Source organism: Alternaria ethzedia (assembly GCF_023757985.1).
Source record: "Alternaria ethzedia strain BMP 0044 chromosome Unknown scaffold_7, whole genome shotgun sequence".
Classification (NCBI taxonomy): domain Eukaryota; kingdom Fungi; phylum Ascomycota; class Dothideomycetes; order Pleosporales; family Pleosporaceae; genus Alternaria; species Alternaria ethzedia.
This window is the reverse complement of record NW_026056200.1, coordinates 730,437-751,764: the sequence shown is the minus strand read 5'-3', so window position 1 is coordinate 751,764 and position 21,328 is coordinate 730,437. Positions and strand designations below refer to the sequence as shown.

The window sequence follows — 21,328 nt, the reverse complement described above, 5'->3', positions numbered from 1 at the left end:
TGTAAGAGAACCCCATTCATACATCCAAGGCGATGCTGGGTGATGGGACTTGGATGCCCTCGTATTGTCTGACCTCAACTGGCGTCGTCTCGACTCTGCGCTGCCAGTATCGCGCGTGGATGGCAACAGCTCAAAAAGTAACGAGTCTGGCGTCTCCAATTGCCCAATCTGCGCGTGTAGTTTGATGACTTTGACTTTGCTCACACTCCGAGTTGACATTCCTGCAGGCTTGTACGACTCGCGCAGCATCTGGTCCTGGCGCTGTCGGCAAGAAAAGCCGCTGACGACTTCCGCCAGTATTGTCCTGCCCATCGCGTATGTGTGCGCGGATCGTTCTGCAGTCTTCAAACCCGTCTGATCCGATCCGGGACGAGTCGCATTTCGCGGCGTATAATGTCCGGCACAGCTACATCTCGTTCGTCGGGTTCGGGTTGCGGCGACGGGATGGGAGGACACGAGTTTCGTGGTTTGCTACTGTAGCGTTGCAAGAGTGTAGTTCGCGCCGTTGTTTCTTGTAACGTTGGTCTGCATCTTGATCAAACTTTCTATTGTTGGTGGCTACCAGCCGCTCTCTAGCCCAGCGCCAGAAGCATGTTGCACGGGTTGGTAGATGGAAGAAGTGATGGTCGCTGGGTGAAGCTTGCCGATCGCGTGCACTGTGATTGGATGCTCGTGACCCGTAATATGCTTGCCAGGCACAAGCACAAGTTTGTAGTTATGCGCGTGCATCCCAAAGCTTGGGATCCATAGCTTCCCGCGGAGATCGGCCAGGAACCGTGGCGCTTGGTAAACTCACGTTGGAGCCCATTCATGACGTCTGCTATGGGTTGCGCCATTTGGCAGCTAAAACATCAATCGGGATATGATAAGCCTCGGCACTTGACCTGACCGAGTTGGAAAACGGCGACATGGCGGGATCGTCGCTCAGGGCAGCCATAGGAAAGCTTGGGGGCGTTCCTGGGTGTGTTGCTGGCGGCTGCAATGCGTCTTCTAGCGCACACAGTGAGGATGCCACGGCCAAAATGCCAAACCGCCAAATCACCTGCTCGACACGTTGCAGCCAGCTAAAGGCCGCGGGCGGTCTAGAAAACGGATATCTGTAGTAAAGGGCGCCGCTGGGGATAGGCACTGCCAAAGTTTATTCTTGTTTGAGGCTTGCCCGTCTGCTCCTAGTCGTGAAGGCTGTATGGTGGAGAGTAGCCATGGCTTCCCCGCCCTGCCTCTGGATACCAACCGTCTCGGGCACTAAGGCATCCGCCAGCCTGCTTGCGGGCAAGCCTCCTGCACTACCTGCAGACCTCCTGGCGACCAGAAACCCCCCGTCTCTGTGCCAGATCCCAGGCTGATCTGTGACCTGTGACCTGATGACTGACGAACCGAAGGGGTCCTTGAACCTTGGGACCGTGTCCAGTCTTCCTTCCGCCATCTCCGGCACCTTCAACATTTCCATCCCCTGCGGCGTAGACTCTGCACACACAATGCCATCCTGCACCATGCGTCTTTAAGAAGGCCCGACGACGATACACCCTCCAGCGCCCCGGCCTCGACAACCCAGTGTTTCGTGCTTATGCACAGCCCATATCCTTGAACTGCGAGTTTGGGCTTGCATTGGCTTTGGCTTCTGTAGCACCATAATCCGAGCTGGAGTAGCATCCACTCGCTGCTCGCCATGGTTCCTTTTCGACGCTTATCGCAGAGGGGCCGTCGCAGCTTCGACAACCGCGACTCCTACGAATGGCAAGACGAGCGAGACAAACGCATCATGACGGCCACCTTTCCCATACACCCTCTCTCCTCTATGCAGGCGCCCTTTGAGGAGTCGATGCTCGACGCCACTGGCGAAACGGGGCACGTTCCCTTCGCCATTCCCAAGAAGAGCGTTAAGACGCGACAGCAAATGCTGTGCAGAGAGGAGAATGCCTCTGAGCCCTCGTGGAACTTCACATACAACTGCCACTGGAGGAGCAACGCAAAGGGCAAATTTCACCCCCTGACAAAGACCGTCGCGCAGATCATCTTTGGTGTCCACCTGCTGCATCAGCATCTGGAAAAGTCCGTCGCCGATGTCGCTGACATATTGCTCAAGCATGTCAATGAGCTCGACAGTTTTCTGCAGCGGGCGAATGAAGACCTTGAAAGCAGCATGAAGGACATGCTGTTCCGGCATAAATGTCTAAAGGTGCCCATGGAACACGTAAACGAATTCGATCGCCTCCTCGAAGACCGCTCATACCGCGCCCAACTCCTCGACGGCAACATCGTAATCGAACGCACCATTGGGCGCATGTCGCAACTGCTCAACGACTACCTGATCGACATCAACGTATTTCGCGAAGCCAACCAGGAGCTCGATCTCTACCTAGGCGATGTGGGAGACGAATGGACATACCGCAATGAGGATATTGGGCGCATATATTCAGCCATGTGTGGCAACACCGGAGGCTGGTCGCAATTCTTGCAAAGCCTCGTAGCAAAGGCTGAAAGGCTGGGCGTTGTGCTCGTACAGGTCAGCAGCTATTGCAATGAGATCGAGAAGCGGTGTGGCGCTGCAAGTCGCCGAAGTTTGGTATGTTCGCTGCCAAAATCCGCTTCGAACCCGCTTCGTGGGCTATGTTCTCAGCTGGAGCTTCGCTAACAGCCCTAGATTGCGACACGTACATCTTCACGAAATTCGTCCAATTCGCGCGAGGCACGCCCATTTCGAAACTTTGCCAACAACAAACCTCTTCCAACCCCCCCGCCCGAACGTCCGCCATTCATGAGCGCATCATCATCTGGTAGGGAGACGCCTGCCAGCTTTGGCACACCCCAGCGACATTCGACTTTACGAGCGAGGCCGCAGCAGCAACAGCATCAACAGCAGCAGCAGCAGCCCGAGATCACAAACGCATCCGATTCCACCACAGAGACGCCCAAACGGAGCGAAGACTCGTCTTCTGCATCTGCCGTTTCCAACACAGACGTCGATGTACGACGTCAGGCAAATCAGTCCGGGTACTACCGTGATGCCTGGCGCAACGACGAGCAACGTGACGGAGCGACACCGCATGCAGAGTCTAGTCGTGCAACACATGTTCCGGGGCACCAGCATAAAGTGTCTTCGCCATCTAACCTATCTGCAGAGGAAAGCGCATCAGCACCGAAACGCATGTCGGCGAAACCACAAAACGGAGAATACAGTCCGCCTTTGACGGGCAAAGATTCGGCATATTGTTCTGTGTCGGGCGCCTCAGCCGTGTCACCGGGCTACGCATCGCCACGCTCCGTGTCCTCCATGTCCTCGCGACAAACTGCCCAATTTGGTCTTTTCCCTAGTCGAAACTTGAGCACGCCGAAAGGTTCCATGTCGAGTCGACTAGGTGCCAGCTCTCCTACGTTCAATCGTCCTGAGCAAACCCCTAAGGCTGCGGACATGCCAAGCCGGCCACCAACCTCTCTGTCCACGTTCTCAGATGTCTCGACTAAGCGACTTTCCAAGCGAAGTAGCTTCTCATCTCTCAAACGGCTATTCACCAAGAAGAAATCTGGCGATATAGGTCCTATCGCCGAGTGATACCCTCTAGTTTGATCTTTGTTATCCCTTGTCCCGTCCTTGGTCCTCTTGTCTGGCGTTGCAAGGCTATATACCCCTTTGACTTTGCGTTTCTGTGTATTACGCAATCCAAATCTCATAGTCTTTGCCGTGGTTCTGCCCAGCGTTCTCGATGGCTTCCTGGGGCTTTCGCATGTATATATTTTCGCCCTGGTAGATGTAACGCGGTAACGAGCAACGTGTAATGTCTTTAACTTCGTGTGCGGACGTCATCGCGGCAGAAGGCGGCGTCGTGCGGAGGACGTCGGTGATGCGGTGGTCTGTTGTGCTTGCTGGGGGCAGTTTCGGAGCGGGTTGCGTTGGATGCTGCGTTGTCCTGCGCATGGTGGGCAGCTGGGGTGCGAGAAGGAGAAGCGAAGAGCTGCTGGCTGTTGGCTGCCGGTTTGGCGCCACGGGTGGTAGGCCCGCCGTAGGGGTAGGTGTGGGAAAGCTGTACGCACAAGTAGGTAGGGACCATTCTCGTATGCATCTCTGCTACTGACCCTTTCTGTATCGTCTCTGTATTCCTTCTGTGTCTGATGTCTCTGCCTTCCTCTGCGAGATGCTGGCGGGGTAGGGGTAGCCTCTGCCGTAATGGACGTGAAGGAGGCGCGAGTCTCGCTATCAAAACAACGTCTCCGCCGAGCTCCCTCCGTCTCCTCTACCTTGCCCCCACCCACAACAGCACCACACTCGACAGCTTTCTCCTTTTGGCGGAGATGTTGGCGAGGGTTGTGTAAAGGTCACCCGCTTTTGTCTTTCTTGGATACTCGCCGCCTTGTGCAGTATCGCTTCTTCTTTTTGGTTATACCAATAACTACCACATCTTTTGGCAGCGCCGCAATCAGGAGAGCCACCACCGCAGCAGCTTCGCTCACGCCCTGCGTGCAACCTTTGCTTGCTCTCCTCGCAGCGACTTTCGCAGCCGACGGCAGTATGCCGCTTTTCGATCAGGATCCCAACGGCGGCGGCCGCAACTCGCGAGCCTCCAACGTCTCTGCCATGAGCCGAGCATCAGGTAAACCCGTATCGCGGGCACCCAGTGCAGACCTTCAACCTCTGAACCGCGGCGTCACGTCCATGCTCCGCACCGAGACCGAGATAGGCGACGTTAGCATCGGCCGTCCTAAGTTCGACGACTTGTCTGCCATGAGCAACGCACCACGTCCGCTGCGTTCGCGCGCGACCAGCAGGATGTCGCAAGTTTCTTCCACGTCCAACACTTCCAGTCGGGGCAGCAAGCAGCACTTCCGTTCCTACCCCTCCTCGTCTTCTGCACCGCGCCAGCCAATGCAACACCATGGGCCCGTGTATAATGCCGACACGCTGTCTCCAACGATGATGAACGCCACCGGATCATCGCCTTTCAACAACCGAAGAGACAACCGCGACAGGGACGCGCATCGCTCGCACTCGATGACGAATACCGTACAGCCCCCAGCGTACGGCCTCTCCAGCAACAGGTCTATTCCCAGCTTGCGCCCTCGGCCAGCGTCCCGATCTTCGAACCCAAGCCCATACTATGCACACCCCGCCGGGGGTGGTTCCAGGCAGCCTGTTCCATACTCGCGATCGGTCCAGTCCGCCCTGAGCGACGACAGCGGAGTACACTTCCAAGGGCCGCGGAGCTACGACGGTCAGCGACTGCCCTATGCTGGCCACGCACAAGGCTACGGCAACCCAGGATACACAAATCATACGTATCGGCAGCAGCATGCTGGACAAGGACAAGACCAACGAGGCTTCAACACCCGACAGGGCCCCGGGCAGATGAGGACCAAGAATCCAGCTTCTCGGTCGACGATGAGCCTTGAAGATCCCCCCGTGGAAGACGACGACTTTCCTCCCTACCACGCGGCTTTCGGACAACTCGTGTCTCGCAGGATGACAGGCAACTCCGCCCGCGAGCCTCGTTCAGAAGATCGAAGAGAGCGCAGGCGTCAGGATGAACATCAGCCACCTTTACCAGCCGATCACCGCCAACGGATCGCTGCTGAACAAGCTCGTCTCAAGAGGTCTGCGCCTGCTTCCATGTCCAGTTTTAACACAAACTTGCGTACCGAATCAGAGCCGCCATCGTCCGACATGACAATGCCATCAACTCCGAAAGATGGTAGCTCCATGGAAGTGCACCGAAACCTCGATAGAAACAAGGTCTTCAAAGCCGCCAACCCGAACCGCCTTGTTATTCAGGAAGAGTATCCTTCAGTACCATACTACAACACGAGTGACCAGCTCGGACCTGTGGCGTCTGCGGACCCAGGGACGGATGCTGATCCCGACGGCTTCATAGACCGAAAGATAACCACTGTCGAGCAGTCTCGTCAGGCTGGGGCGACATTGAAGAGTGATTCTTTTTTAGGACAAGAGGCACGACCAATGTCGATGGAGGTCGTGTCTCCCCACCTAGACAACATCGCTACCATTACCGTGAGAACTTGCGAAAAGACCTCGATTCCGATCTCGAACGCGAACGCGAAGCCGAGCGCAAAGCCCGGAAGCATTCGCGAAAGCGACATTGCGGAACTCCCAGCGTCCCCCGTAGCTCACCGCATCACAAGGAATTTGATCCTAAGAGGTCTGGAGGCTTCAACGACGGGCGATATCCAGTCTTCGATGGAGTTAGTAACCTCTTCGGGGCCATCTCCCTCGCTCCCGAGCAAGCCTCCATCTCCGTCAAGAAAGTCCCCCGTTCCAAGGTCTCCGACACAACCCTCAAGGCCAAAGTCTCCAACACTACAATCAAGGCCAAAGTCTCCGATACCAATATCAAGGCCAAAGTCCCCGACACCGCAATCACTGACGACGTCTCCGACACCGCAGTCGCCGACAAAGTCGCTGACAACACGGTCGCTGACACCAAGGTCGCTGACTCCGGGGCCTCTGCCGCTGTCGAAGACCAATGAGGTCACCCATTCGTGTGATATACCTGTTAAGAAATACTTTGTATCTGATATACCTCGTGGGGCCGTATTGCATTCGGCAGACCGCGGAGAAAACCGCCACAGTATCTTATCGCAGACTGGATCTAGCATCCTCGACTCGTCCACTCTTGAATTCGCAGTCCAGCATTCCATACCAACGGCCAATAGCGGTGGCTTCCAAAACGAGCCCGGTGTCAAAATTCATGCTACCACGAACATGTCTCTCAGTCCTGGTAATAGTACCGGCGATGGTATGTCGGATGTTCTTGCAGGATATCAGGGATCTGATTATAAGAACGAGACCGACGCTTTGGTACGAACCGAGACGGCCAACGAGAGCAGGTATGAGGAGCACACAGATGATTCAACAGAAAATGACATGAAGCCGCTGCCTCTTGCCCTTCGATCCAGAAGTAGCCACGCACAAGGGTCGTCCGATGAGCTGTCCTTCAAGTCTTGTACCGATCTGCCAGATGTCTCTTCAGGCTTGATACCATTCGAGCCAGGAAAAGAAGACATCAAAGCGTCTTCCACATCCGCCATTGACTTTGCGCCGCAGCGAGATACGGTATCGAAGGAAGCAGACACTCACTCTTTTGCGACTGGTGTGCACCCTATCCGTGCTAGTTTCGCAGCTCCGCCTCGACTCCAAACGTCCAACCTAGGAACGGTGGTCTTGAATCAGGGCAGGACGATTGTGGAGGCACCCTTGTCCAAGCCCTCTTCTGCTATGCTTCGCAAACAGCCTCCTATACCGCGTCGAGAATCCAGCTTTTCTATCGTAGCGAGCAAATTGCGGACTAGCTCCAAGCAGAGCATGAAGCAAGGCTCGATATCGGTATCTGGTTCGTCATCCACGCTGGGCACTACGCACCAGGGGCCAGCGGTACCGCCCCGAGAATCAAGCACTTCCAAGGAGGCCCAACGTGTGCACGCCGCAGTCTCGTTCTTGATGCGTCCACTACCGTTGCGCTTTGCCAGGTCTCGGAAGTATACTGACCAAGAGGAGCTACCGAAGTCAGATGAGACGGTCCCATCTGCTTCTAGTTCGAGTCAAGACACGGACGGAGTTATCAGTCTCAATGAGATGACCAGCTCACAGCCGCCCGCCATGGAGGTAAAGAAGACGCCGCAAGCACCGTCGACCAGGCCAAAAGGTGTACCTGTTGCGAAGACGCGAGCTATCAGCTTCGACACCCCGAAAGCTTGTAACCCATCCAAGATGCCCGGTAGTAGCCCGGCTCCTGTTGCGCAACCAGTCGACAGCCCGGTTCCTGCGATTTTGGAGCCCTCCTCTGTGTACTCGATTCATGACACCTCCTCAGGCTCATGTGTAGACTCCGTGGATGGACTTCCGGTAGCCCAAGAGCCTGGCCGTCGTGACAGCCAGACTACGACACACCTCGATTGGAATGGATATAGGCCTTCCTCCCACGGTGGTGGCCTCCAGCAGGTGTCGCTACGCCCTCTGAGCGGTGTTGGAAATGTTTTGAATTCTTTGGGATCGGGTCCTTTGTCCAACATCCAAGAGAATACTACGACGGACCTCAGATTATCCGGATATAGGTATCCTGGCCCTGCGCGTTATCTGCCTGACCTGAAGGAGGAGTCGCATGAGGACTCGAGCCTCAACACGAGTGCCAGCAATCTGAAGAGCTCGAGTTACCGCTTTCCGTTCGGCGCGCCGTCGGGGGTCAGGGCTTCGGGAGAGGAACCGATCAACTTCTCGGGAAGGTCGTCTACAGCGTCGCATCGTCGGAGTGCTGTTGGCAGCAACGTGGGTAGCGCGCTCGGACAGGCACACGGTTTGCCTTCGATGCGGTTTAGTCGGATGAATCTGTTCGATGGTCTGACCGAGGACCTTGGCCTTCGCTACTCAAGGTCAATGGAAGAGGTGCCCAATGCGTCGCAGAGGGTGAGCAGAGGTAGTCCGCGGCCTGCATCAGCCGGTGATGTCACGGACCTGCGCCTTTCTCTCGCCGAATTGAATGAAGCGGAGCGCTCAGGGTTGTCAATGCAGCCTACCGCCGTGTTGAACCTGTTCGCGATGCACCGTGCTCGTTCACCGGAGCTCATGGCAGAGATTGAGCGGCTGACTATACCTTCTGTCGGGGGGCTTACCCAGCGCCTCTCGGAGATCTTCCCGTCGTTGAGAGAATACTACAAGTGCGGTGAGCCAGCCGAGTTTCCGATTGAGGAGGAGATGGAGAAGCACGCATTGGAGGAGATCCATGAGATCCATCCGACGCAGAAGCGCTCGTCTGCTCGACTTCGCCCCATGCGTGGCGTCTCGCACATGGTTGTTATCGAGGACGATCTGTATGATGAGATCACAAGCAAGGAGAGGGGATGTGGCAGTCCAGGCCGTCCCGATGATGGAGTTGGTGTAAACGGCGCTAGCGAGGCAGACTCAAATACAGGCAGCTCCCCCAAGGACGACGACGCACCGAGCACACCAACACACAACAAGACGACTCCGCTCTCAGAGCTGCGAGTCCCATCACCAGCTGTTCTCCGTCCGCGCTCTCACACCGTCGGCCCTCAAGAGCTTCGCATCTCAGGGGAGTCCGCTCTTTCCGTAAGAAGGTCTCTCAGGTCGTTTGTTTCTACGCCCACAGTAACCGAGACGCGTCCCTGGAATTCAGACAAGAATTATCCCTGGGCGACGTCAACAAACCCCGCTATTGACATCTCCCTTCCTCGTCCAGCTGCTGCGAGACACTCTCCTCACCCAGGCCCTTCCCACCTCCGCAACAGACTCTCTGACGCGTCTACCACAAGCTCCTTCTCGACAGCGCAGACAGCCACAGCTTCCCCGTTCGGATCACCGGCCGATAGCACCGCACACGCGCGTCATCACCGCTTCAGCACCTTTGGCCGCAACAGCGACCAGCCACACGCAGTCGGTGAACGCTACCCCACCTCTGCCCTGTCACCTCCTACAGCTATCTTCCGCGACCACCTGTCAGCCTCTGACACTTCTGACGACGAGCACTACGACACCACACGCAAGACTAGGCTCTCGCTCCGCAAGCGCTTTTCGTCAACTCGCAAAGCTACGCTTGACAGCCAATCAAACACTCGAGCTGGTCGAAGCAAGACCAACGCACAAGACCTCGCCTCGCCCGAGTCGACCAAGCAGTCAACAACCTCACTCCTCCAAGATCGTGCCGGTGAAGCTCAGGCTTTCACGTCATCCACTACCGCCAACCGCCATACCTTCCGTGACGCGGAGGGCATGAGAGCAGTTGACTACCGCAAACACCGCATCATAGACCGCCTCAAGACCTGGTGGCACAAGGGCTCGCACCTGATCCGTCAACTTTCAAACCGAAAACACTAAACTAGCACAAGTCTCTCGACTGTCTAGCCATCATGTCTGACACCCCTCCTCAACCCCTCTTCGCCCTCGGACCGAACAACACTTTCCGCTATATCGAGCGTCGCGTGTTCCCCTCGGTTCCTCCCGCAAACCCCCCTACCTCACCCCCTGCCCCCACCAACACCCCTGTCAACACCAACGGCAATGGCAACACCAACGGCAACGGCAATGGCACCGGTTAAGAGAATTTGGTAGTTCTTCATGGTTTCTCTTCACTTTTCACTCTTTTCATGATGCATGTACTATAATATGGGAAGGATTCACGGAGATATGACAAACGGTCATCAAAGTTCATAGCTAGCTAAGTAGCACACGATAGTAAAACTGGTTCTGTAATTATTAAGTTCTTATGATATGTGATGTCTGTGAGGTCTTGGTAGTCACCTGAACACCTCAACGTCTTGATGTCTGTATATGGTGATGATGCTGAAGTCTGCAAACCTGTTTTTATCGTCGAGACTTACTGTTGTATAGCGATGCGACAGCCTCCTGGCTCTACTGTAGTACCTGCGATAGGCAGGTACGCAGGGTGATGTGGCTCTCTGGGTCTCTCATGGCATCACGATAAGCCAACACTCAAGGCATTGAAGTTTGACAGGCTACTATTTGGAAACTTCTCTGAACCTCGAGAGTGCGTTGTGGTCTGCAAAGTGAAGTCGGGGTAAAGAGATAAAATGATGTGCGTTGAAAGGAATGTCGCTTCCAACGTTATGACGCACTTGCTGAACAAAGAATGTTTGCACGTGCGTGACGACAGAACGTTACACGATGGCCAAGCACAGGCTCATAGCACTGTCTGTGCAAAGGTACAGCTTACTCATCGGTAAAGTCTACAGTTTACAAGTACCTACGTATCCCCCGGGGCACCTGTTCGCCGATGACATTCGTGCAGCCCTTGGTGAGGTTTATGGATACATATCTCCCCCAGTTGACACCATTATCCAGATTCTAAGCTCAGGGCGCGCATAAGGTTCGTAGAAGCTTCGAAGCTGTCATTGATTGTAGAACCCAGGTGACTCTGAAGCCAGCTGTGAGCCTCAGCTGCTCAAGAGGACTCATGAGCCAGTCATGGTTACATGTTGGAGACCTTTGTGCAGTCGCTCGGAGCGTCTTGAAGCGGATGCTCATATAGTCATAACTTTATATGACAGCATGTCAGTGAAGACTCATAGATCAAAACTATAAATTCGGCGCCTTCTCTCCTGCTCCTCACACATCTCTACTTATCAGTCTATCACACTATCCACTCCAGTACCCAGTACCATATATACTTCTATCAAATTCCACCGCCCTTCAAGATGCAAGCACCCGACCAGTATCACAAAGAAGCGTGCTTAAAGCTCATGGACGAAATGGAGGACTGGTTCCCCGACAGTGCCCCTGATTGCTGCATCGCCAACAAAGTGACTAACGTTATCTCTTCCCGCGAACTTGAGATAGCCTTGTTAGCTATGTGGAAGCCAGCGGAACCTTCCCAGCAAGAAGTGTTCCAGGACGTGAACATGCGCAATAACGACCTCTACACTGCTCTGAGACGCCTAGCAAGTGAACTGGGCACGGACAGTGCCGCGAAGGATTGGAGACATAGAGTGGTCTTCTGGTTTGCCAAATGTGAGTCTGGGCTTACATATTCCAGACATGAGTCTAACGCATTTTGTTCCATTTAGTCGATTCAACCGCGCACGTTGCTGAGAATTTGGGATGGGATGATGCACCGGGCGGTACTGATTTCATTATGGTGAATGGTGTATGAAATGCTGCCGGCGCGACTCCCAATAATTCAGGGTAAACTCCTAGAGTTACAAACTGTGTTATACATTGGTGGTTGTTTGTCACAGGTAGTCGGCATGCGGACCTTAGGGCGGGGTGGATATTTGGTCGATCAGTGTTGCCGTTGATAGTTTGTTGCCAGCTATGAAAACATCAGCAGACTATCGGACTGTCTCCAGCTATCCTGCTCTCTCATCTTTTCCTTGTGCACTACACAATTGTTGTAACCAAACGAACCTTTGTCGTTTTTGTATTGGCCCCGAGCCGGCTTTGGGGATAAGTAGAGAAGCACATGTCGAGCTGTACGACGAGAAGCGTTTTATCAAAGCTCAACTGCGATAGATTCATCTATCCACAGGCTCACGTGAAGTCTATATATTGGGTCAACTGACCTCCAGTTCCTTGACGCACTCTATGGGAATGTTTGTCTACCTAGTCATGCGTTCACCGCACGCCGTGCTATCGTGAACTTACAGACGACTATATATCCCGCACTTGCTGTGTCCCACTTCTTACGTGTCTACCCAAGTTCAAGATGTCTGTGACCGACCATAACCTAAAAGAATCATGTCACAGTATTATGCGCGACTGGGACATATGGTTCTACGAAGGTTGCGACCCAGCTTTTGTAGAAGCCAGGCCCACCTATCTCGCATCCTCGGAAGACCGCCAGGTCGCCTTGCTAGCCATGTATAAGCCAGACGCCTTTCCTCAAGGCGACGGAGTACATGTAAACATGAGAAGTCCGAAGCTGAAGGACGCTTTAGATGACCTGGCAAGAGAGCATGGTTTAGTAGGTTGTCTAAGACATCCACGGCACCAAATCGCGTTTTGGTTTTGCAGATGTGAGTTCAATATGTGCAGTTCGAGCGCGAATGACCCAAGCAGAGCTCTAATCTTTTGTTATCCACAGTGGCAGACTTTGAAGCGGGCGATAGGATGGGATGGGACGACTTACCACTCGGCGTTATTCTTCTTGATGGTCTAATTCTACTCGGCCCTCCTGAGAGTGCTGGCTTGTGAAAGGCACAGATGAAGGTTGGGATATTGTGGTTGAGCTAGAGAGTGGCGTGTACACGTTTTATACGTAAATGTTTTGTGGAACATGCAGACGATAAGACTCCCGTCCGAGAAGACTGCAACTCTTGTCGGTGGGTTCTTGTCAGTTGGCACGTATTGATCGACCGTACGGGCGCCTTCTGGCTCTCTAGCTTATGCTTTCTTTGTTCCGTGGACTGCAAACAGTGACAGCTGTTATTCATAGCCCAGGGTAGCCTCTCACGGTTGAAATCACATCCCAGTGCAACGCGCAATCATGTCTGAATCATTTCATTTCGTGTATGTCCAGCTTCGAGAGCTGTTTCATAGCCACACGTCTGTTCAGACCGTTGACACTCCTTTATAATCCTTGTGCGGACCAAGCCCTTATGCGGCGATGGTAACCTCAACCTCGACACCGGCCTCGATGTTGATGATGATCTGCTTGACAACCTCGGTGGGAGCGTGGAGGTCGATGAGGCCTAAGTCCGCAGTTAGCTGCTGTCCGGCCGACTGTCTGGAGTGGTATGCACTTACGCTTGTGGATGCGCATCTCGTAGGTGTCCCAGGTCTTGGAACCCTCACCGCAAGGAGTCTTACGGGTGGTGATCTTCAAGTGCTTGGTGGGCAGACGGACGGGGCCCTTGACGCGGAGCTCCTTGTTCTTGGCACGGTCGATGAGCTCCTGGCAGACCTTCTCGAGGCTCTTGACGTTGCGGGAGGTGAGGGTGATGCGGATCTGGAAGCGCAGTCAGTACACAGCCTCGTGCGCATAGAATACACGGCGACGTACCTTGTGGATCTTGGGGCCCTCGCCGAAGTCCTTCTCGCCCTTGTTGTAAGACATCTTGTCGGATTGGAGTGTGGTGTTGTTGTAGGTTCTGAGTTAGATTCCAGTCACGACCTGGATCCTTGATCGCGGTAATGTGATGACTGGGGTGGCGTTAGAATTTGCGACGGCGTTCGGAGTCGATAAGTTCTTCGCGATGCGCATTTTCGATCTGTGGGCGATGCGCGCCAAGATTGCGGACGCTAGTGCCGTAACTGGTATCGCTCCCTTTTGATCGCTCGGCAGGCGGGCCCATGAGCCATCATGACTGCATGACTGCAGACAAACAACAGAAATTGAACCTTTTAGAGACTTCTCGCGTTCCTTACACAGTGCACTGTCACTCTGAGCTCGGCCCTGGATTTCGTCTTACAACATCACCAACAGAGATGTCGCTACCCCACTTCGCGCCATTCCCAGACGCAAAAGTCAGAAAGAGCATACTGCCCGACGAATGGCAGCTGTACGTGGATTCGTGGGCTTCGCTAGCTGAGCTCTATCTGAGATTAGAGGACCAAAGGTTCTCGGAGGCGACCAAAGAGGAAAGCTCTCTCACGCAATTTCTCCTGTCTTTCTTTCATGAACTGGCCCTGGACGATGAGCTAGCATCTAAAGTTGCGTCATTACGGAAGAAGACTTTCTTTTTATTACACAGAATTCTTTCCAAAGAAGACATACCCAATCCCTTGCTCAGCTGGTCCACCTTATCTGACATCTGCCACGCGTATCCCAAGAGCGAGCAGTTCCGTACGCTCTTGCAAGGGTCATGGAAGCGAAAAAGTGCGGCAATCGAGAAGTCGTTGCAGACAGCAAAAACGTCCCTAATCCGGAACTTGGAATCAAAGCGACCGGAAGAGGCCGAAAAGACACTTGATCGGATCGCACCACTTCTCAGAGCCTCGTCAGATGCCAGCATCTTCATGCTGACAGGGTCCGACTTCCTCGACTCCCTCCTTTCCGCATACCCACAAGTTCCTCAATCGATGCAGAAGAAGCTAGTCACGACTGCATACCTTGGTCTAACAGCCGCGCTAGAAGGTCCAAAACCGAATTATTCGCTGCTCTCTGATCATCTGTACAGCCTGAAGTCTAGTGAGGAGCAAGATCAGAAGAAGGAGCCTGGTAAGAAGACGTTAGTTGCTGATCTTGTCACCAACACACCAATACTGGAAAAGATAAGAGAAAAGGCTACTACTCCGGAAGCAACAAGAGTAAAGAACACTGCAGCATCATTGAGCGCATTTCGGCAGTCTAGTCTAGCTCGGCCGAAGAGGTTGATTCGACGAAAGGTAGACAAAGGCAAAGCAACAGCGGATCAAGATAGCTATGGCCACGGAGCATTCACCGGCGAGATACACGTTCACCGGATGAGTATGATTAGCCAAATTCAGGATCTCTTTCCAGACCTGGGTGCAGGCTTCATCGTCAAGTGCTTGGATGAGTACAACGACGACATCGAGCAGGTTACCGCCCATCTTTTGGAAGACTCGTTACCACCACACCTAATCGAGGCTGATCGGAGCGAGAAACTGTAAGTACTTCCTCTTGAGCTTCTGCCATCATAGCTTCAATCAGACATATTAACATATGCTAGACCCACACCGACAACAGCCTCACAGCCAATGCCACCACCGAGATCAAGCCAACACCTCCCAGAACGGCGCAACGTATTTGACGACGACGAATTTGACAGGCTTGCAGTTGACACATCGCGATTCCACATTGGTCGCAGAGGTCAGGATTCGACCGCCGATAAGATCCTGTCCGACCGCAGCAAAGCACCCGCCAAATCAGCGATCATGGCAGCGCTGGCAGCCTTCGATTCGGATGACGACGAGCGGGATGATACGTACGATGCAGAAGACGTCGGCGCATCTGTCGACACTGCCGCGCACGGACCTGGCGAGGATGCCGACTTAGGTGATAAGAACGAAGAAGCCCTATTCCGCGCTTACACCATGACGCCTGAGCTGTTCAGTCGTGAGTCGGAGACAAGGCGGGGTAAAGCTCGAACAGCCCTCAAGAGCGAGACTGGTATGACCGACGAAGCGATCGAAGGCTTGGCCATCATGATGGGGCGCAATCCTCGCGCACTGCGGCGGCTCGAAGCGAAGTTTTCTAATTTCCAGGGTCAGCAGCGAGAGCTTCAATCGACAGCATGGCGGGACAGCCCTGCAGGATCTGGCGACGAAGCGAGTGGTGATGGGCAAGGAGGTCGCGGTGGAAGAGGCGGCAGCGGTAGAGGAAGAGGTAGAGGGCGTGGACGTGGTGGTCCAGGTGGTGGAAGAGGTGGTGCCAGCGTCGCAGGTCCTGCCGACGACAAAGGTACGCAAATATCACGGCAGCGCAAGGAAGCCAACAAGGGTTCAAGTGCGAACCATAATCGGAAGGCTCAACGGGGCAAGAAGATGGCCCGAGCAGGTTTCCCGGCAAGTTGAGGGGACATACTGTTCACTCAAGTCAGGAAGCAACAGTTCATCCTTTGCATTCAGAAATATGTCTACACAACTCAGACGATGCTCTAGCCGTACCTTCAATGCAAAAAGCGTAGTAGCATCACCATAACCTAACGATATCGGGATCAACCACCCTATCGCCCAACCCCGCATCTTTACCCAAAAAGTTACCCAAGCCACGCACCCCTATCCCCCATCATTCCATCCCCTCTCCAAAAAAAAAGGCGCGTAGCTAATAAGCTCTCCGACGGGGAATCGACTGTTTGCACGATTAGACAAAGCCCAGGACACCGCTCAAGAAGGTAGCACATACACCCCGGTCTCCCGCGCTTGTAAACACTTCGTAAACATTTGACAAGCGGAAATCATGACCACTAGACCATCGAAGATGTTGCTGTTACCGTCACATGACGTAAGCAGATGGATATGTGTGTTTGATGAGAGAACTCTCAAATTATGCATCTATATTTCCTGAAATCATGGTTCTGAGGGGGGTTTGGCTTGGGTAGCAAGTATCACGCGGCCAACACCAAGGACCAGGATGCGGGGTAGGCTCGTGGTGCCATGTGGTGATGGGACCCGGGCTTACCGGATATCAGTCAGCCAGTCAGTCCGGGGACGCAGGGTCGTGGATGGGACTGGCATGGCTGGGTTCTGTGGCTGGGAATTTTAGTTGGCTGATGTGGAAAACTTCAAAAAACGCGTACGCGACTGCGCAGCATGCTGGAATGAGACGCAATGACGGCATGCAAACGTCCGGAATTCAGAGAAAGTATCGTAGAGCGCTCAAGCGTGTTCTCTGATTTTTTGTAACGCGGGAGGCAAACATTTGCCCCTTTAACCCCTTCTGTGCGTGCCAAAACGCTGATTCGCTTAGGTCTTTGGGCGTAGTTTGCGCGCAAGGGGCCTGCGCAGTGCTCCCCAAAGGTACTCACCAACTCCTCACCCATGCATCGCATCACATCGCATCACACGTTGGACTCATCATATTAATGGTACCACCGTATATTCAGCGCATCTTTTGCGCGGTATCTTCATGAAGTCGTGATAACCGAGCAGCTCTCCGCCGGAAGGCCGGTACAAGACGTAGCACTACGCCACTACTCAAAGTCGGCGCAGATACCCATTGTTGTACTTCCACAACTGCTCCAAGCACACCGCAGCAGCAACGTACTTCCAGCTTCTCAACGTGCGGTAGTTCTCCCAACCATCCGTCTCCAGCGCGACCATGAAGCACGCAATGGAGCGCGGCAACGCCTCCGAATCCGCATCGCCGTCCCAGTCTCCATCACCCATTACTATATTCTTGATCATGTCGCTGACATCGCGATTGAAGCGTTCTTGAACCTCGAGGTTGGCCTCGCGAACGTAGCGGGATGGTGCACGATCTTTCTTGCCAAGGATGTTACCACTAAACACCTCAAGCTCGGTAAGACGTGAGCCTCGAGACGGACGATGTGTGTCCATAATTTCGAACATGTTCTCTTCGTACGCTTCACGGAGTTGTTCTGCGAAATCCCAATGGTGTTCCCATTGTACTCCACGGGTCTCTCGGATCACATATCGCTTGAGCTTCTGTACCAGCGTTTCATCACCCCGGCGATGGTGAGATGTTCGGTAGGCGTTCTTCATCTTATCGAAGAACGTTTTTTCGTCGATCCGCCGGTACAGAACTCCTAGGACCTTTGTGCTTGTGTAGTATGAACTCCTTGGTTTCTCAGCATTTAGCACACTCACTTCGTCGAGCTCGTCACCCTCAAGCTCCTCGAGTTCAGCAGCGCCCAAGTCGTTGACGATGAGGTTCGATCCTGGCGCCATGAAGTCAGGGCGGATGTGATCAGAACCTGGCGGTATCTGAGCCATTTTGGCAGGAATCCCAGATTTTCCAAAGTCGACGGCATCGGATGCGAGCTTGGCAAGAAGCAGGCACTCTGCATCTAGAGTGCCAAAAGGAGCCTTATCAGCGCGAATCTTGTGTTTGTTCGAAATCTGTCCCAATCGATCCATGTTCATGTATTCGATAAAGAAGTCAACGATATCGTCGGCAGTTACCGGCCGCCCCAAATCCTTTGCCGGCGTGGATGGGTAGTCGGCGGGTTGATAAACGATTCTCGGAATCAGTCGAGTGTCGTGAATGATGTGGAACAAGTCTCCATCAAGATCACCGCCACTTAGCTTCGAAGGTAGATCCCGCGGACCTTGCTGTGAGAATACGACGCAGTTGTGCAGTGCTCTGAGGGGCGAACCTTCTGGAACATCGACTGCTTTGACGACCTGAATATCGCCTGGATGTAGCGCAGGGGCTCTCGTGATGACTATTCGCTCGCCAACGAGTATGGTTCTCTTCAGTTTGTCGTTCGTATCGTAATCTTGTAGCGGAATGTAGACCTCGCCCTCTTTCAGAATGTTCCATTCGTCCATGATGCCATAAAGGAGGTAGCCGTTCTTGATTGGAATACGCGCGCGATATTTGATATCTCTCAGGCTTGACATAGCTGCCACTTCCACGATGTCGGTGAGGAAGCTGTCCGCGTGGAATGATAGACCCATTTCATTCATTCGCCGAAACAGTGACGGGACTCTCGCGAGATCACCCGAGTGGGAGTATTCTAGCAGGCTTGTTAGCACATATGACCATACGTTCGGGAAGCACTTCATGGCGATGCCGCCGAGTATGAGGAACCAAACATCCTTTCAGGCCGCACAGCATGTGCTAGAAAACCGGGACTTACCGAGAAGGCTGGCTGCATTCAGAGGATGCTCCGTCATGAGTTTCAGTTCTGTGACAGCTTCATCCTGGACCGCCATGAAGTTTTCCGCAGGTATACGTAAATCCTCAAGGATCTTGATGAACTGGTGGTTCAGATATACTCTGAGAGGCTTGTAGGCAGCTCCACAGATTTCCAAATCCCTCCACTCTTCTTTGGCGACGTATTTGGTCATACTCTTTCGGGCGTGCAGTTGATCACCTTGCAATGTCGTATCTAGTGATAGTACGCCCTTCGCACCTCTGAACCGGATCTGTAGCACCGTCGGCCTGAGTGCTCTACGGTCCGGTTGGAAGGCGTTCCAAACTTTTTGGAAGAGGCTCAATGACAAGGTTCCGCAGCCGTCACTGAATGTGCGGTTGTTTCTCGTGACGTCGTCCTTCATTTCGTTTACATAGGCGGTTTTCGAGATTGGCACCGAGAATGTTGTATCTAGATGTCGAGGTACAATGTCAGCACACATCTCACATACGTTTCGTACCGAGTTGAACCCTACCGGAGAACGCCTGCCCTATCCTCGCCGCGCATTTTGCGGCGCAACGAATCTGGGAAAAGTCACCCAAATCGCGAATGCTCAATGAAGTCAGTACAAGTCCCACACGCAAATCATACGTACTTACACATCTCTTGCGCGGACGACAATATCATCTTCCTTGAAAGGAGCCATAAACCAAGCTTCATGAGTACGGAGTGACGCATGGGAAAAGCCAAGAAATTGGAATGTATGTCCGGCGACCGTGATACCCGTTCGAAGTACGCCTCGAAAGCGTTCGTAGACTCTCTCTTGCGATGCCCGTGGGTCATGGAATACCGGCAGCTCGTCCTCATCTGCGAAGAACACGCGCATGAAGAACTGGGCGTGGGTTTTGTACTTCCTCAATATACGATTGGAGACGACCCAGTCAGGGCCGCGTAGCAGGATACCTAAAATATGACTTTAGTGTTGCAATTCGCAGTATTGGAAGTCTACATACCGGTAGGTGTGACCGTAGCCTTGTATGTTAAGGCGAGGTGATTTTGCTTCTTCTGTTTGACGTCCCAGATCCGGGAAAGCTCTTCAAGACGTTGACAACATTCGATGCTTTCATCAAGAATGCGCTTAATGGTCTTGATCATAAAGCTTTTCGCTTCAACAGCTGGTGCAGGCGTTGGTATTCGCTTTCCTCTGCGACTGACTGCGTTTGAAGTAAGATCTGCCGCCTTAACCCCCGGTGTAGGCGTTGGTATCCGCTTCCCAAGGAGACGAACTGCGTTCGCGGTGAGTTCTGCACCATGCTTCTCAGCAGCATTTTGTACTACCGGTATCAGTTCCTTCATCTTCCACGGGGCGATTGTACCCTCTAGCATGAGCGCTGTCAGTTGGTAACGGATATTGAACGTGAAGGTCTGCGGAAAGGATGGTCCATAGTCGCTAAGCATCTTGTTGACGACTGCATACTCGTGTTCAATACTGCCCGTCAAAGCGGTGGGCTCCATGGTCTTCATCCATTTTGTGTTAGGTCCCGCGAAGAAGGGCTTAACAAAGGTCCAAGCAAGATCAACGCTTCGGGTGTCGGAGAAGGCGATCTTGTAGACCATACACAAAGCGGAGTTCATGTCGTGAGATTTACTCAATTTGCATAGTCTTTGTAGCCGAAGAACTGGTTTTGGCGGCTTGATGCCGAGTCTCGACAATGCGGCAGAGATGTCGTTCGGTGCTTGCTCACCGGCATACAAGTGTAGATCATTAGTCGATTGAATGTCGTAGAACTTCGGTGGAGACTTGAGGGTGAATGTTATCGTTCCATGTTGGCCATTGCCGCGAGACGGAACGATGTGCTCTATAGTAGCATAATCAATATCAATCCTGCAATGCCAGTTGAAGGCTTCGGCGGTTTCTGCCCGGAGGTAAATCTGTAGGGGTAAGCATCCGTACTAACATTGACGTGTTCGATGTAGAAGGATATACCTACCACTAGAGCATTCTTGCCGAACGTAATGTAACCTTGCCTTTTGTCCTTGAGCTTCTGGTCAAATACGAGCTTGCCAAGGTGATCGTAATCCCAGACGCCTGTCATCAGGGTACGGAAAGACAACGTCGACCCTCCCGGACGCTGAAGTTTCGCGATAGGCGTCGGACTTTTGAATCTTTTGGCCTCTTCTATCTCTTGCTTCTCTCTGAGTGACTTGAGTTGGAGCGGATCTTCCCGACGCTTGTTACTTTGGCGAAAGTCGAGCGGCTGATTTCCAAAATAAAGAGGTTGCAGCGCCTGGCGTCGGCCCTGACTACCGCGTATATCCAGAAATCGATTCCCACTGCTAACGCTCGGCACAGTGAGAATGGCGAAATCATTGTGTTGACTGGAAAACTTTCGAACGTCGAATGCGAACACGTCGACGCTGTGGAGAGCGTCCTGAAGGGTGTAACGTAAGAGGACGTGATTGGCGTCATTGGGAACCTAATGTTACGGCATCTGGTTAGCGACTGCTTTCCTATTCGCGCCCAGCGGTTACTAGCTCAGGTATTGCTTTGAGCTTACTTTCGGAATATAGATGTCCATCTTGAACGACGGTGTTACCTCGAAAGGCTGGCTCACCAGACGTGTGAGTG

At 53.4% G+C, this 21,328-nt stretch overlaps 5 protein-coding genes and 1 non-coding gene across 6 annotated transcripts; 3 read left to right on the top strand and 3 right to left on the bottom strand.

The window, feature by feature from the left end:
• Window positions 1-4,507: 4,507 nt before the first annotated feature.
• Window positions 4,508-6,477, top strand: J4E87_004066 (uncharacterized protein; the record flags this gene model as incomplete). Its single annotated transcript, XM_049375689.1, has 2 exons — window positions 4,508-5,918; window positions 6,020-6,477. 2 exons carry the CDS (start codon window positions 4,508-4,510, stop codon window positions 6,475-6,477), a joined length of 1,869 nt encoding a protein of 622 aa, XP_049234674.1.
• Window positions 6,478-6,712: 235 nt separating this feature from the next.
• On the top strand, window positions 6,713-10,059 carry J4E87_004065 (uncharacterized protein; the record flags this gene model as incomplete). The annotated part of the gene is made up of 2 exons (XM_049375688.1): window positions 6,713-9,812; window positions 9,866-10,059. 2 exons carry the CDS (start codon window positions 6,713-6,715, stop codon window positions 10,057-10,059), a joined length of 3,294 nt encoding a protein of 1,097 aa, XP_049234673.1.
• A 3,013-nt stretch (window positions 10,060-13,072) lies between these two features.
• RPS20 (40S ribosomal protein S20) lies at window positions 13,073-13,532 on the bottom strand (the record flags this gene model as incomplete). The annotated part of the gene is made up of 3 exons (XM_049375687.1): window positions 13,073-13,167; window positions 13,223-13,424; window positions 13,479-13,532. 3 exons carry the CDS (start codon window positions 13,530-13,532, stop codon window positions 13,073-13,075), a joined length of 351 nt encoding a protein of 116 aa, XP_049234672.1.
• A 371-nt stretch (window positions 13,533-13,903) lies between these two features.
• Window positions 13,904-15,952, top strand: J4E87_004063 (uncharacterized protein; the record flags this gene model as incomplete). The annotated part of the gene is made up of 2 exons (XM_049375686.1): window positions 13,904-15,045; window positions 15,109-15,952. 2 exons carry the CDS (start codon window positions 13,904-13,906, stop codon window positions 15,950-15,952), a joined length of 1,986 nt encoding a protein of 661 aa, XP_049234671.1.
• Window positions 15,953-16,210: 258 nt separating this feature from the next.
• On the bottom strand, window positions 16,211-16,359 carry J4E87_004062. The gene has a single exon. It is a non-coding gene; the product is annotated as a tRNA-Asp (tRNA).
• A 715-nt stretch (window positions 16,360-17,074) lies between these two features.
• Window positions 17,075-21,278, bottom strand: J4E87_004061 (uncharacterized protein; the record flags this gene model as incomplete). Its single annotated transcript, XM_049375685.1, has 7 exons — window positions 17,075-18,579; window positions 18,703-19,170; window positions 19,220-19,283; window positions 19,550-19,662; window positions 19,713-20,631; window positions 20,691-20,957; window positions 21,258-21,278. The coding sequence occupies 7 exons, from the start codon at window positions 21,276-21,278 to the stop codon at window positions 17,075-17,077; spliced, it is 3,357 nt and encodes a 1,118-aa protein (XP_049234670.1).
• Between the last annotated feature and the right edge of the window lie 50 nt (window positions 21,279-21,328).